The sequence below is a fragment of the Haliaeetus albicilla genome, chromosome 11 (genome assembly GCF_947461875.1).
Source record: "Haliaeetus albicilla chromosome 11, bHalAlb1.1, whole genome shotgun sequence".
NCBI classification, from domain to species: domain Eukaryota; kingdom Metazoa; phylum Chordata; class Aves; order Accipitriformes; family Accipitridae; genus Haliaeetus; species Haliaeetus albicilla.
Window position 1 is genome coordinate 26807569 of NC_091493.1, and position 13291 is coordinate 26820859.

Genomic DNA, 13291 nt, shown 5'->3' on the forward strand with positions numbered 1-13291 from the left:
TGTGGCCGGGGAGCTGCCCCAGGACGGGACCTGCCCTGCCGTAAGCCCCCTGGGCGAGCCAAGGCCGGGGAAGGTGCCCGCCAGGCCCCTGCCCCAGGCCTCCCGCCAGCCGGGCCCCCCGCCCACCTCGGCGCTGCCCGGGCCTCGCACCCCGCCCCGCCGCGGGGCGCCCCCCAAGGCTGCCCCACGGGGACCCCTCCTCTTCCCTCGGGCCCACCCGGACGCCGCTAACCTCCTGGCCCCCTCTCCAGGCCCTCCCTCACGCCCACGGGACTCCCCTTCAGCCCCGCGGCCCCCCGCTTCCTCCGCACCGCGCTCCCCCCGGCGCCTCACGGGGCCCCTTCGCCCCGCTCCACGCCGCGCCCCGCCGCCGCCGCTAGAGGGCGCGCTGGCGGCGTGGCGCGGCGCGGGGCGGGGGGAAGAGGCGCGGCCGCTCTCCGCGCCGCGCGCTTCCATTGGCGGGGCCGCCGTGTCACTCACCGTCGCCCGGGCAGCGGGGCCCGCCCCCTCCTCCCGCAGCGCCGCGCCGCGCAGCGCCGCTTGGGCCGGGCCGGGCCGGGCCAGGAGCCGAGCGGAGCCGAGCGGGCCGCGCCGGGACCAACCGCCTCGGCCGCGCCGTCCCCGCCGCCGGGACATGGAGGGCGTGCGGCCTGGCGGGGGTCCCCCCGCGGGCGGGCCGGGTTCAGGCTCGGCGTCCGGCTCCGGCTCCTTCCCGTCGCTCTTCCCGCCGGGGCTGCACGGTATCTACGGCGAGTGCCGCCGCCTCTACCCCGACCAGCCCAACCCGCTCCAGGTCACCGCCATCCTCAAGTACTGGTGAGGCGGCCGGGGCTGCGGCCTGGAAGGGGCTTGAGGCCTTGCGTGGGGCTGGGGGTCAGCGAGGGGGCCGGGGGTCTTGCGTGGGGCTGGGGGGCAGCGGTGGGGCCGGGCGCCTCGTGTGGGGTTGGAGAGGGTTTGGGGGGAGCAGTGGAGCGAGAGAGGGGTCGTGGGGTTGAGGGAGGCGTGGGGGCAGCGGTGGGGCTGGGGACGCCGCATGGGGTGGAGGGGGGCAAGGCAGTGGGGCTGGGGGGGTTGCAGCAAGGGGAGAGGGACTGGGGGTTGCGTGTTGAGTTTGGGGTGAGATGGAAGAGGTTTGGGAGTGTGCAGTGGGTCTGGGGGAGGAGGCATTGGGGATGTAATTGGGTACTTGTGAGGTGTATTTGGGGGGGGGTTGTCCAGGGGAGGACGTACTGAAAATAGAAGGAAGGGTCTAGAGAGGGATGCGCTGAAGACAGGAGGGTGTATGGGAGTTTCTGGGGTGATTTGGAGCTTCTGAGCGAGGGGTGGCTGATGAGGGCTTTGGCTGGGGCAGGTCATGGGAAAAGGGAGTGTGTGTTACTCAGTGGAGGAGTTCCCACAGAGGGTGGGGGGCTGGAGTTTCCCTTCCTGGACAGGGGGTATGAACTCTGTCTTCTGGCCTGGAGCTTGGGGTTTGAGTATGGCTAGCACCGACTGGAGTGAACCTGCGTTCCAGCCTCCAAGCCACATGCGCGCCACACATGTACCCATAAAACCCATGGGGCAGAGCCAGCTTCTCTTGCCCTTGCGTAGCCATGTGTTATTGCAGACTGTGAATCTGCTGCTTACAGTCTCTGCTGACACAGTGTCTGACACCAGGAACAGCAGTTGTTTATGTGGGAGAGTGGCATGAAGGAAGTACTTCGATGTTTAGCTATGGAGATAAGTGTCTAGTGTCTAGCCCTGTGCGAAGAGGAGTTCCTTTTGCTTTTTACTATTGCTTTGCTGCTCAGCCCCCTCTTCTGGGCCTAAGGAACATGATCAGATCACCCCCGCGTGTTTGCTGGATCTGACATTGACCAGTCCCTACTCCTGCGCTTGGAAAAAGTTTAGTAAATGCTCAACTTCTTTATTTACAGTTCATTTTAACCTGTATGTCTCTATCTGATTGAGTCCTGAGCAACAGCAAAATAACATCCTCCCTGTGTTCTGTTCCGACAGCCAAGCTATTTCTGTTGTCTTCCAAAGAAGTGTTGTTTTTATGTGGTTCTAGCGAGAAATATGTTTGTTAGCCCTTATTGCTTAGGGGTTTTGTGTACTTAAACTGACACAGTGGGCTCAGATAAGATGTTGCAAATCTGGGACCTCAAAATACAACTAAATTCTTAATCATCTGTGCTGGCCAGTACTTCAGTGATGGTCTGATCAGTCTGTTTTTTACATCTGTTTCTGATCTTAGATATTCAAGCTTGTTGAGTTTCCAGTCACCTTGATTTGGGAGTCAGCACTTCTTTTCCATCAACAGCTTATAACACTACTGACTGGAGTGATGTAAGATTTGTGTGGGTTGGAGGGAGATTTAGGTCTATAACAAAGAATGTCAGAGACCCTTGTTTGGGAAGGAACCTTGTTGCTTGTTTGCTTAAGGGGTTGATTAGGGCTTCAATGCAACTGGAGCTCAAGCACTAAAAAAACTGCATTAGCAGTGATGGCCCATTGCAAATGAGAAGTAACATGAAGGCCTGTTTATCCTGGCATTTTCTACTTAGCGGTTCTTCCAACTGTCTCAGCCGGCAGCGAGAGTTGAGAGCTTCGCTCATAGAAATCGGAGGTGAGCTTCTTGCTGGTGTCCTGTGCAGGAAATTCTTGTGCAAGGTGGAACCTACGTGGACACTACAGGTACTTTCTCTCTCTTTGTTAGGTGAAACTTGGAGCTTGATTAAGTCTAGTAGAATGACTTCTGTCCCTGCTTGCTCTCTGCTAGTCTGTCCTCTGCCTGGGCTGCTAGCTACTAGTTGGTTTAGATTAGAAGAGGAAATTGCTGAACAAAGTTCCCTGCCTTTGAGGAGAAATATTGTAACACTAATCAGGTTTTAATTATACGTATCAGTTTCAGTATGGTTAACAGCAATTTTTTTTGTTCGGGGAGCTGAAGTTGTATTCTTCGGCTTGCACGGCAGAGCAGATCCTTACTTTGTAACATTGGAGAATCTGCAGAACCACATACCTATTAAATGAAGGGGTTTAGCCGTGTGGATTATTTCATGGAACTAGTCTTTTTTTAAATGCTATTTGCATATCTTGGGAGAGAGTTCATGATTGCAATCAGAATTTCTTGGAAGAGTTCCTGGCTGTATTTATAAAGGCCATGCGGTGAGAAGGAGTTTTTCTCTGTTGATAACTAGTATCTGCTTTTATTTTAAAAATATCTCTGAGTGAAGTGTCTTGATGCAGAGGATTCATGCTGGTGAAAAACCAAATTTGTAATTTCCTTTGTGATAGGTTTTGAAATAAGCAGAATTTGGGCTGGACTGTTGGTTTTTCAACACCTGTCTTGAATTTAGGCCATGTACTCAAAAACCAGTCTGTTGACCTGTGGTCTGCAGCCGCTTTGGGATCATGGACTACTTCTGAAGCATTGTCAAAAGGTAGCTGTGAAAAGCAGTCCTGTTGTCAGCTGTGGGAAGTGACTATAAACAATCTACTAATGACTTTTTAGAGTGAATGGATTGGGAATTTTCCATTTTTTTCCCATTGTGGAGCTGTTTCCTCTCTGCCCACCTCCGGTTTCTCCTTCCACAGAATCTTCAGAGCGCTCTTAACATCAGTCAAAAGAAGACTCTTGGTGCAGATGCAAATACTGTGTTTCCCCTGAGGCTGCCCTTCTTGCTCCTGAATGAGCTCCATGAATAGAGAATGTAACAAATTTGTACTGTACCTCTGGCTTTGAAGTTGGGCTCTTCCTAATAAAACCCTCCAACGCTTCCAGCTCTTTGTGTGAATGCATGTACTGATATGTAGATTGTGATACAAGGTCGAACCTTGCAACAGCAGCTGTGGGTGGGAGGATGTACTAGAGCAGGCATTAGCAGTGCTAGACTAGTTAGCGTAGCAGCAAAACCTGCCACCGAAACTGGATAAATATCTGTGCTGACTAGCCTTTGGTGAGCATTATTGCCATGGGTATGTTACTAGCTGTGTTCCAGGTAGCTGGGTTAAAGCTGGTGCTGGATGCTCCTGCAGTTGCAGCAATTTTGAGATGGGTATATGGCTTGGATGTGTATTTTTCAAAATTTAATTAGTCACTGCTGCAGGCTTTTTGTCTGACTCTCTTCCAAGCCTACCAAATTTCTCGGGGAGTAAAGATGGTCTGTCTGGATTGTCATGCAGTGTTTAAACCAGTGGGTAGCTAACGTTGGCTGGGTCTGCTCTGGGCAGGACAGAGCTCGGCTCCCCTGAGCCAGCTGGTGCCACATCGCTGCAGCTGCCTTCTGGGTAGCATGGTGCTGTGGGTCTCCAGAGAGGTTTGGCCTTTGGAGAGAAGCATGGGATTGCCAGCAGGAGAGAGGGAGAGGTATCTGGCTCACCTAGTGCAGTCTAGGCAGGACTTGCTCACTGTCTGCATCAGATCTGACGAATCTGTTTGAGTAGCCCTGGGGAGGAGTGTGCTCACAGAGCAGTTCCCTGTCCCGAAAAAGGGTAGTATAAGGGTTTGTCTTGCATGTTGTCAATGTCAAAGTGCCTGTGTCAGCAGAGTTCCAGTGCGACTCATTTGACATCTAAGGTGTTATTAAACCCAGTTTGGAAGCAGGTTTTGTGTGTGTGGGAGATGCTTGTTGCTTAGCAGGTGGAGGTGTTTTCCCTTCGTTGCAAATCCTACACATCTGCTCTGACCACATGCTAATCTCTTGCACTGGTTTGCTGGTCAGTGTGTTGACCTCCCTTGCTCTGGAGTCTTCCCAGTCAGGTGATAATTGTGTGTGGCTGCTGCTGTTCACTGCCACTCCTTGGGGGTCAGTGGCTATCCTGTCTGGAATTGCTTCCACCTGGCTGCTTCCATCATGGATCTGGGAGTTACTGCCGTGGGGAGCCTGAGCGCTGGCCAGGGTGTTGGTACCATACCCTGAACTTAGCCACCTGAATGGGTATCTATGGCAGAGATCTCAGTCTCCAGTGTGACCTGGTGCTGGTGAGAGGGAACAGCTGGAGATGGGGTATGTCAGAGGGGGACTCATTTTTTTTTTTGTGAATGTTTCAAGCTATTGCTAGACTTTGAGAATGGTTTTTCCCAGGCTGCCACTGAGAATCAAACTCTGCTCTATCCCAGGGTCTAACATACATTCCTTGTGCTTCCTCACCAGTTTGCCTGTTACAGCATAAAGATGCCATTTGTCATACAAGAAGGCTGCATAATTCTGACTTAGCCCTCGCCAATAGACCTCGGTGCCATTACTGGGAGTGGGGTGCTCATCCCCTCTGTCCTGCTCTGATATCCTGGGCTGCATCCTTGACTGACCTGCTGGGAAGCTGGAGCTGGCCTGGAGCCACCATAGTGACCTTATGTGACTTAAGAGGAGGGAAGCTGTCCTAGGGAGAGTCACTTCTGCTAGATAACCCTGCTCTGCTTTTTTTTTTCCTGCAGCAGTAGGAGGGAGGCCACAGGCCTTTTAATACAGCAAGCCAATATATTACTTTGTACAGACTTGATAAGGTTGGGCAGCAGGAGGTGGGCAGAGGATTTCAAATAGTGTATCAGTGTCACTAGAAATCTGTGTAGAGTATGTAGGTGCCTTCTGGAAACAACAGGAAACCTGCTCTCATGGCCCTTCCTGGCACCATCTTCCCTGCAGGTGATAAACCTGGGGAGTCCCCATGTGCATTAACTCTCCTCAGAGCTCAGCCTGGCAAGCACCTTCTTACAGATGCTTTGCCTGTCAGCTGGACCAGGTGCTGGCTGGCCTCTTGCCAGACCAATGAGCTACCAGTGAGGGCTGGATCCATCTGTCCAGCCATGGTGACTACTCCTCTGGAGAATCTCCTGTGGAGATGCCCAGGTGCTGCAGCTCTGTGGTGAGGCCAGTACAGAATTGCAAAGTGACTTTTTAGCACCTCTGTTCTGCAATGCCAGCTACCCCAGCTATGAAAAACCCTGTCTTCTCAAGGGTCTCTCCTAAATGAACTTAAAGAAATTGCTGTACTTGTTGAATGTGATCTAGGGGTAATTGTGCAAGCTCAGGGTTAAACCTCTTCTGTGCCTGTTTTCTGAAGCCAGTGGGTGTAACTGACTTTACTACCAGCAGCCTGGTTATGCTCATGCCTGAGGATTGAACCGCTTGTCAGAATTTCCTCTGTGCTGCTAGATGGGACTCTGAGAAGGGTGCTGGCCTTAAGTGGGATAATTGCAATTAAGCTTTGCTGTTTGGTCATCCCAGAGCTTCCTTGGTAAGGCTAGGTACAGGTCTCCACGTGTGAAGCACAAACGCTTCCAGGAGGCATGGAGCAGTGGTAGTGGAGGGTGCTACAAGAGGCTGATGAGCAGGCTAGATGCTGAGAAAGTATTCTTGCCAAGCCTGCCAGTGTTTGATATAAGGCAGTGGTGCTTTAATGAGGGAGCAAAACTGAGGTGCTCAAATGCTTTTTGTGCAGCAGTTGTGGTGTGTGTAATGAGGATACACAAACGCCCAGGGCTAGTGAGGGAAGCGCAAGCATGCCCTGCAAGCTGCAGATGATAGTCAGGGTCTCAACAGATGATGTAGATGAGGGAAATTGGTGTGAAATAAGTGGTTTGAGTGAAGGGGGTCATCTTAGTTTGAATTTTGTTGTTTGGAGCAGTTGAGAGTATTTTACTTGAAGAAAAATGAATTGGAGGCACGAAACAGTTAAAAAGCTGCTCACGCTATTCCGTAAATGCTTGTGGTAGGTGGTTTGATGTCTTGTCTCTTCTTGCTTGCTTCTACCTCGGTGTTTTATGATTGACAGGGTGAACAGTGAGCAAAACGGTCTAGCATGTTCCTTCCTTTGGTGGGGAGTTGACCTGCCTCTGCGTGGGCAGACGTGATGGCGAGCGGCAGGAAGAGTACGCTGTGCTCTCTGCTGGCACACCAGCCTCGTTTCCTTGCTGTTTAACATAGTCTGGCTGTGCTGCATTGACTTTTAAGTAGTGTTCTTTTAAGGAACCCATTCTAACGTTGAAGCAGAGGGTGCAGTGATGCTTTTTAGGCATTCTTGACTAATGCAGCTAGTGTATTTTACAAGTTCTGGTACTAATTTTTCTGAATCAATGTTTTTCTCTTCCACTATTTTAACTGTCATGTCTATGTTCAGAAGTACAGATTACTTTCCTCAAAACTTAGCCATTTCAAAATCTGCTTTGAGGAATAGCATCGGAGTTGTTTGTTTTTTTTTTTTTAATTGAGGTATGTGCCTCTGGACTGAATTAAGAGCTTGCAGTGCAGATACAGCTATTGCTCTTTTACTAGTACAATTTTCCAATTTTCTTTGTGTTTTGTGGAAGCTTTAATATGATTTTCCAGAGGTTTTTATGCTTTAACGTTAAAAACATTGTAGTATGTTGTGCACGTGCACTTTGCCTTCCTGTGCTTGAAGCTTTCTGGACTTAACCTTTCTCCTCAATTTTTTAGGTTTGGGTTTTTTTGTGGGTTGTTTTTTTTTTTGAGGTAACTTGAACATGATAATTTCATTTTCATCAGTAGCTGTGTTTTAAAGCAGGTCTTTGTACAACCCTTTGTAGCACCTTTGGAGACTTTCCATTTGTCTTGAATAAACTAACTTACCCAAGAATCTTTCTGTTTTTAATGCAGGTTGGGAGGACCTGACCCTCTGGACTACGTTAGCATGTACAGAAACCTGGGAAACCCAGCGCTGAATGTTCCTGAGCACTGGCACTATGTCAGCTTTGGGTTAAGTGACTTGTATGGAGACAACAGAGTACATGAGTAAGTGTCATTTAAGTTCTGTTGCTGCATGTTGTGTTTTGTGTTGCGTTTTGGTGGAGCATAGGTAAAACCCTGTCCTGCTGTTCTTATTATTTGAACAGCTGGTTTTCTGCTGAGAATATCTTAGCCCTGGTCTTGCGAGGGGTGATGTACGCCTGTTCTTGGATGTAGAAAAATTACTATGTTCCCCTTTGCAGGGTTTGAATGCAATATATTTCCTTGTCATTGTTGAGTGATTTTTTTTTTTTTTTTTAATTTTTTTTAATTTCTTTTAACTGGTTGGGAAATATTTTTTTAACTGAATGTCTTGTGTTTTTCATTCTTGGTAGTCTGTTATGGTCATACACTTAAATCCTGACCCCTCCCTGTGCATGTTAAATGCCTTCCTCTGGAAAACTGCTGTAAGGGCATATTTCCTATTGCTGGCACAGCAGTGTTACTGTCAGCGGACTGCCACCCCGGTGGCTGCTGTATAAAGTGCCAATTTGTGTAACAGAAGCATAAAATTCTAATTGTTTGACTGTCTTTTCTCTAGTAATTAAATTGTTTTCTTAATTTGTTGGTATGGATGATCTTTAATAGGCATTTTGTATAAGACCAGGCAAGCAGCATGATCTAACCTTATTCTTGTCTTTTTTTTTTAACTGACCTTGCTCCTTAACTCCAGTTAAAGTGAGTAGCAGTAGCCAGGGTGTCATGATCTTGGGGCTGTGAACATGGCCTTTTAACCAGCCAGAAATGGCCAAAGGTTTCTGCTGTTGCTGTTTAGTGAAACTGTGCTGTTTCATAGTTTCAGGGTAAATGTCCTTGATGAATGGTGCAGCAAAGGCCCTGGTTTGTTCACCCAAGCTTTCCTTCCTGTGTTTGTCTTGGTTAAGATTCAGCCACCAGCTTTTTTTTTTTCACCCAGGTGCTTCTCTTGCAACAGCAGCAGTCAGGCAGCTTCTTTAACCTTACCCATGTCCTCAAGGCAGTTTCTCCTGTTTTTTTTCTCATGTTTGTGGTTACAGAACTGTTTTTCAGGAGACAAGTCTCTTAAGACTGGAGTTTATACAGGACCCTAGTGTCACAGAGATCTGCCTGGGACATTTAACCAACACATATGCTAACAACAAACCCCAGGCATTAGTTGCTGGGGCAGAGGAAAGGTAGGGCAAGTGAAAGAAACGAAGAGAAGTGAAGTTAAAGGCTTCCTTCCTTTGCTTCCACAAGAGACCTTACCATGGACATGCAGGCCTTCATGTGGTGCCTTTGTTCTCAGATCATGATATTTAATCTTTGCCAGTGAAAATCTGAGGTTGCCAAGATTAGGCGACCTGTGTTTGCCCACCTTGTTTTGATGGGACTAATTTTGGAGGCAGTAAGTGCTGTGCTGACTTCCTCTATTTGGTGACTTGTCAGCCTGAAGTTTTCCCATGGTGAGACTATTCTCTTTGCTTAAACTCTTTCCTGATGGTTTTGGGTGAGAGCAGGGAGTGGACGTGAGGGTCTCAGCTGAAGACATGAAGGGTGGTGTGTTTTTATGAATGAAGCAGCGAATTATGTGAGGACACAGCCTCCTTGGTGCTGGCACGTGCTCTGGCTTCTCGGTCTCAAAACCTGTCTGCTAGACCAAAAACTGTTGTTCTTCTGTAGTGGAAATCTTGGTGGTGGGGGAGTGAAAGTATCACGCAGGTGGAATGTCACAACTTTAAATAACTTCCTGGCAGAAGACCTCCTAAATCTTCATACTGTCATACAGTTTGGTCTGGAAATTTGGATTGAGATAATGGAATATGCCTTTTGGTGGTTGCAGGGCACAGGAGTTAAACCCCCATCTCTCGACATAGGCTGCAGGCGATTTCCAAGGCCTGTTGAGTGAAGCAGGAGCAAATTCTGTGCCATGCTCTGGGAGGTCTGAAGCACCTGAATGCCCTGTATGTACATGAGTCTGGGAGGAAGCTTAGAGAGCTGGTGTGCCTTGGCTGCCCCTGGCACTGCGCTGCCAGAGGCTGCTGCAGCTGGGCACTGCAAGCAAATAGCGAGCCCTTGCTGCTGCGCTGCTTCGGGGATGTTGGCTGCAGCCTCTTGAACACAGGCCTGCTCAGATCCATCGAAGTGATCTCCATGCCCTGAGTACATGCATGTGTTTCCCTTCTCTCTGTGTGGCTGGAATAGGTGTTCCCAGCTCCACAGTGGGATGTCCCTGTGTCACTTGCTTTGAGATGTTCAGCTGTCTGCAGCATTGTCACCTTTATTTTGGCCTCATTCTTGGAGCTACAGAACTTAATACTACATGTGCTGTCGAGAAACCTGGCTCTGCCTTTATGGCAAAAAGTCTTTATATACAATTATGCATGTGGTAAAGCTGTCAAAACCTACATGTCTCTTAAACACTGAACCTGAAGTTATCACCTGGTAGGAGAGCACTGTAGACAGGCAGAGAGAAGATTGTCAAAGGAGCTGAGCACTCACCAGCAATTCTTGCTCTCAACAGCAGTTGCTGTTTGCTGACTACTCCTGAAATGCGACTGCCCTGTGAACTGCACATCACCAGACCAGCACTGGGTGCACACTTCAGGAATGTGGTGGTTTTCCTACATGCTTGGGAGGCTCTTATTCTCCAGCAGAGAATTTAATAAAGCCTTTCTTTAAGAAAATGGGTATCAGTCTCTTCGTTGCTTGAAAGACTTTGGGATTCTGCTGTCCCAGGTAAAGCATTCTGCGGGATGGTTGGCCAGAGTGTGGGGTGACAGGGGCGTTGTTTAAATCTTTGGAAGATTTCCTTTAAAGCTGGTGTGGCACTGAACTCGGCTTGACTGCCCTAGCCTCTGAAGATAGGAGTTAGTTTGTGGGTTTTTTTGGTTTCCTGGCTCTCTCTGCAAAGAGTGCAGAGCTGGATCTGCTTGTGACAGTCAGCAAGGTTCCTACAATAGGGATGTGCTTCCATAATATTTCTGCCTTTCATCCTTTAGAAAGGGAAGGATAGTACACTGCCAAAGGTCTTTTTAATCTCCCAGCTTGACTTTGGGTAATGTATAGCTTATTTCTTGTGGACCTCGTTAGTTAATACAGTACAATCTAGATCAATTATAATGCAGTATTAAATGAAAAGGACTTTTTGAATTTTTGAGTGAACTAACGCTGAATTGGAGGCCCCTATATTTTTATTTATAATGGAATAGCAAACAGATGTAGCAAGCAAAGTGAAAATGTTGACTTTAATTTATATTTTTTAATAAGAACCTGAAAAGTCTGAAGTGGAACTCTCCCTGTGTCTGCTTGTTGACAGATTTATTTTCAGTTAAAGCAGCACTATTTCCTGCTCTGCTTAAATATCAGCTATATACTCTGCTTACAGAACTGGTCTGGTTTAAAGAGTCCACAGAATAAGATGGAAGAAATCTAAGAATTTCAAACGGGGAAACCTTTTTCATTTAAAACCATTCAGTGTTTCATGGTATAATGGCAACCATGACACCAGCTGTGCTGGGCTGATTGCTCTAAAAATCCTAAATCATGACGTCATGACAGTGTTAGGGAACCGCAGGCCTTTCAGTGGGATTTCATGCCAAGCTGCTTGCATGGAAATAAGTCTCTCCAGTTGAGCATGTTGCACAACTTGAGTGGCACCAGAAATCCTTCCGGGACATTTTTGCAAGTTGTACTCCATTTTTAACTTTTTCTATCTACTTCAAAATCAAAACCAATGTGTAACTTCTTGAATCTATTCAGCAGGGTTGGAGTAGGGCCTTTTTCTGGACTGTTCTTGCTTTCTGAAGAGATTCCACACTGCAGTGACGCATGTGTGTGTAACGTGTGAGCATGCTGGCAGGGAGCATGTGGCTGGTGCAGTTGTGGGAGAGGAGACAAGTCCTGCACCCTTCTCCACCCCTTGCTGGCAGCTACTGCCCCACAGCAGTGTCAGCAGCAAGGAACGTGTCCCTGTGCGTCCGCACCAAGTGCGGTGCCTCAGCTGACAATTGCAGATTCGTACTTCAATGCCGGACCGTTGGCAGGGCTGAGGTGGAGGCACCTGATCCTTCCTGCAGTTTCCAGGCATGATGGGAACTTCTGCCTATGTGGAGAATGGGTACCTGGGGAAGGCAGCATCAGCAAGCATAGCTGGACTTGGACTCCATCAGTGGCAATGCCAGCTTCAGCTACTGCGGTGCTGTGGCGTGCTCCAGCCCTGGATTGTGCTGGCGCAGGGGTTTGCAGGGTTGTCCAGGGAGCTAGGAAGTGATGTGTGTTTTCACCAGACTGACTTCTATCTCCAAGTTACTATAAGGCCAAGGCTGAATCTCCCGTTAACTGTTCCTGTAGTTCAAGTGCTCATCCTTTTTGTTAACAGTTTAAAAAGTGTGTGGAAAATGAGAACCATGATGCGATAGAATTCCTGAAAACCTTGAATAGTCTTATTTGTATTAAAATTGCAAGGTTGTAATTCAGAGCCACAATAGAAAGCAAAGCTTAAATTATGGCTAGGTTAAGAGATAATATTTGTATTTGTGGCCTTCCCACAGCCTGAGAAGAAACATGCCAACTGTGTTTTGATGTTTAGCTTTTTATGCAAATTCCAATCATTGGGTTTCCTGATCTACACAAACTTCATATTGACAAGGGTGGTGGTTTTTGGTTTTGGTTGTGGTTTTTTTTTTCTTTCCTGGCAGCTAGCCAGGAGCTGAAGCGCAGCATCCCATTTGCATAAAACCGAAGAGATTACAGCTGCCTTCATCTCTAATACAGATGCAGGGTACCACCCGCGGAGACAACAGGTTCCAACTTGCTGTGGTCCTTTTGATTTGTGCTACTTACCATTTGGATCAGGAGGGAGCGGTGCATGCCGGGATAACGTGTTGTCTCTGTGGGTGGTGCCTCCCTATTAAAGGTGAGGGTAAGCATGAGCCTTTCAAGATCTCCAGTCCAGCTTGTGTTCTGCTTGCTTGTATAGATCCTCTGAATGACCTTAACTTGTAAGAGGGCAAGGATGCTTGTTAGAGCTGGGAGGAAGAAAAAGGAGCGCAAAACTGGATCAGGTAACAAATGCAAGGCTTGCAGAGGGGTGGATGTTTTCTGGAAGGCTTTTTCCAAGTATGAAAGGAGTTTGAAAAGAGTATTTAGAAAATAGCCTGAAAGTTGGAACGAGTGCTCTCTTTCTTTTGAGTGCGTGCTGGCTTCTCCTTTGAGCCTTCATGAATGTAGGACGGAGTGGTGCTGACAGCTGTCACTTTAGTGGCCTCTTAGTTCTGTAGCCTTTCATAAATTTAAAAGCTCGCTGCCCTCAGCTTGCCAGCCTTTAGCCTTAAATTTTGGTATTTAATGGGTCCCTAAGTGCTTTACAAACCACATGCCTAAAGCACCGCTGAAATATTACACCAAAATCCAAGGTGACTGAATGCTTTTAAAATGGTGGAGACTGACTCTGCCCTTCTTTGTTTTCATGAAAATGCAATAAAATAAGGGGCCTTTGGGAAGACAGTAAGTTAGAGAGGGGCCGTGGTTGTTGTGGATCTGTATTTCAGATAAGATTTTGTGGAGTTCAGCATGTCTACCTTGGAGAGATGAAAGATCAAATA

At 48.1% G+C, this 13291-nt stretch overlaps 1 protein-coding gene and 1 long non-coding RNA gene across 3 annotated transcripts in view; both read left to right on the top strand.

Moving 5' to 3' along the window:
• The first annotated feature begins 510 nt into the window (after positions 1–510).
• SUFU (SUFU negative regulator of hedgehog signaling) overlaps positions 511–13291 on the top strand; it is a 99499-nt gene continuing 86718 nt past the window's right edge. For both annotated transcript variants that reach the window (XM_069796867.1, XM_069796868.1), the window contains exons 1-2: positions 511–816; positions 7599–7733. In XM_069796867.1, coding sequence (XP_069652968.1) covers positions 635–816; positions 7599–7733 — 317 coding nt within the window. In that variant the 5' untranslated portion in view covers positions 511–634. The remainder of the gene's footprint in view (positions 817–7598; positions 7734–13291) is intronic.
• LOC138687772 (uncharacterized) lies at positions 1245–3761 on the top strand. Its single transcript, XR_011326881.1, has 2 exons — positions 1245–3425; positions 3580–3761. It is a non-coding gene; the product is annotated as an uncharacterized lncRNA (long non-coding RNA).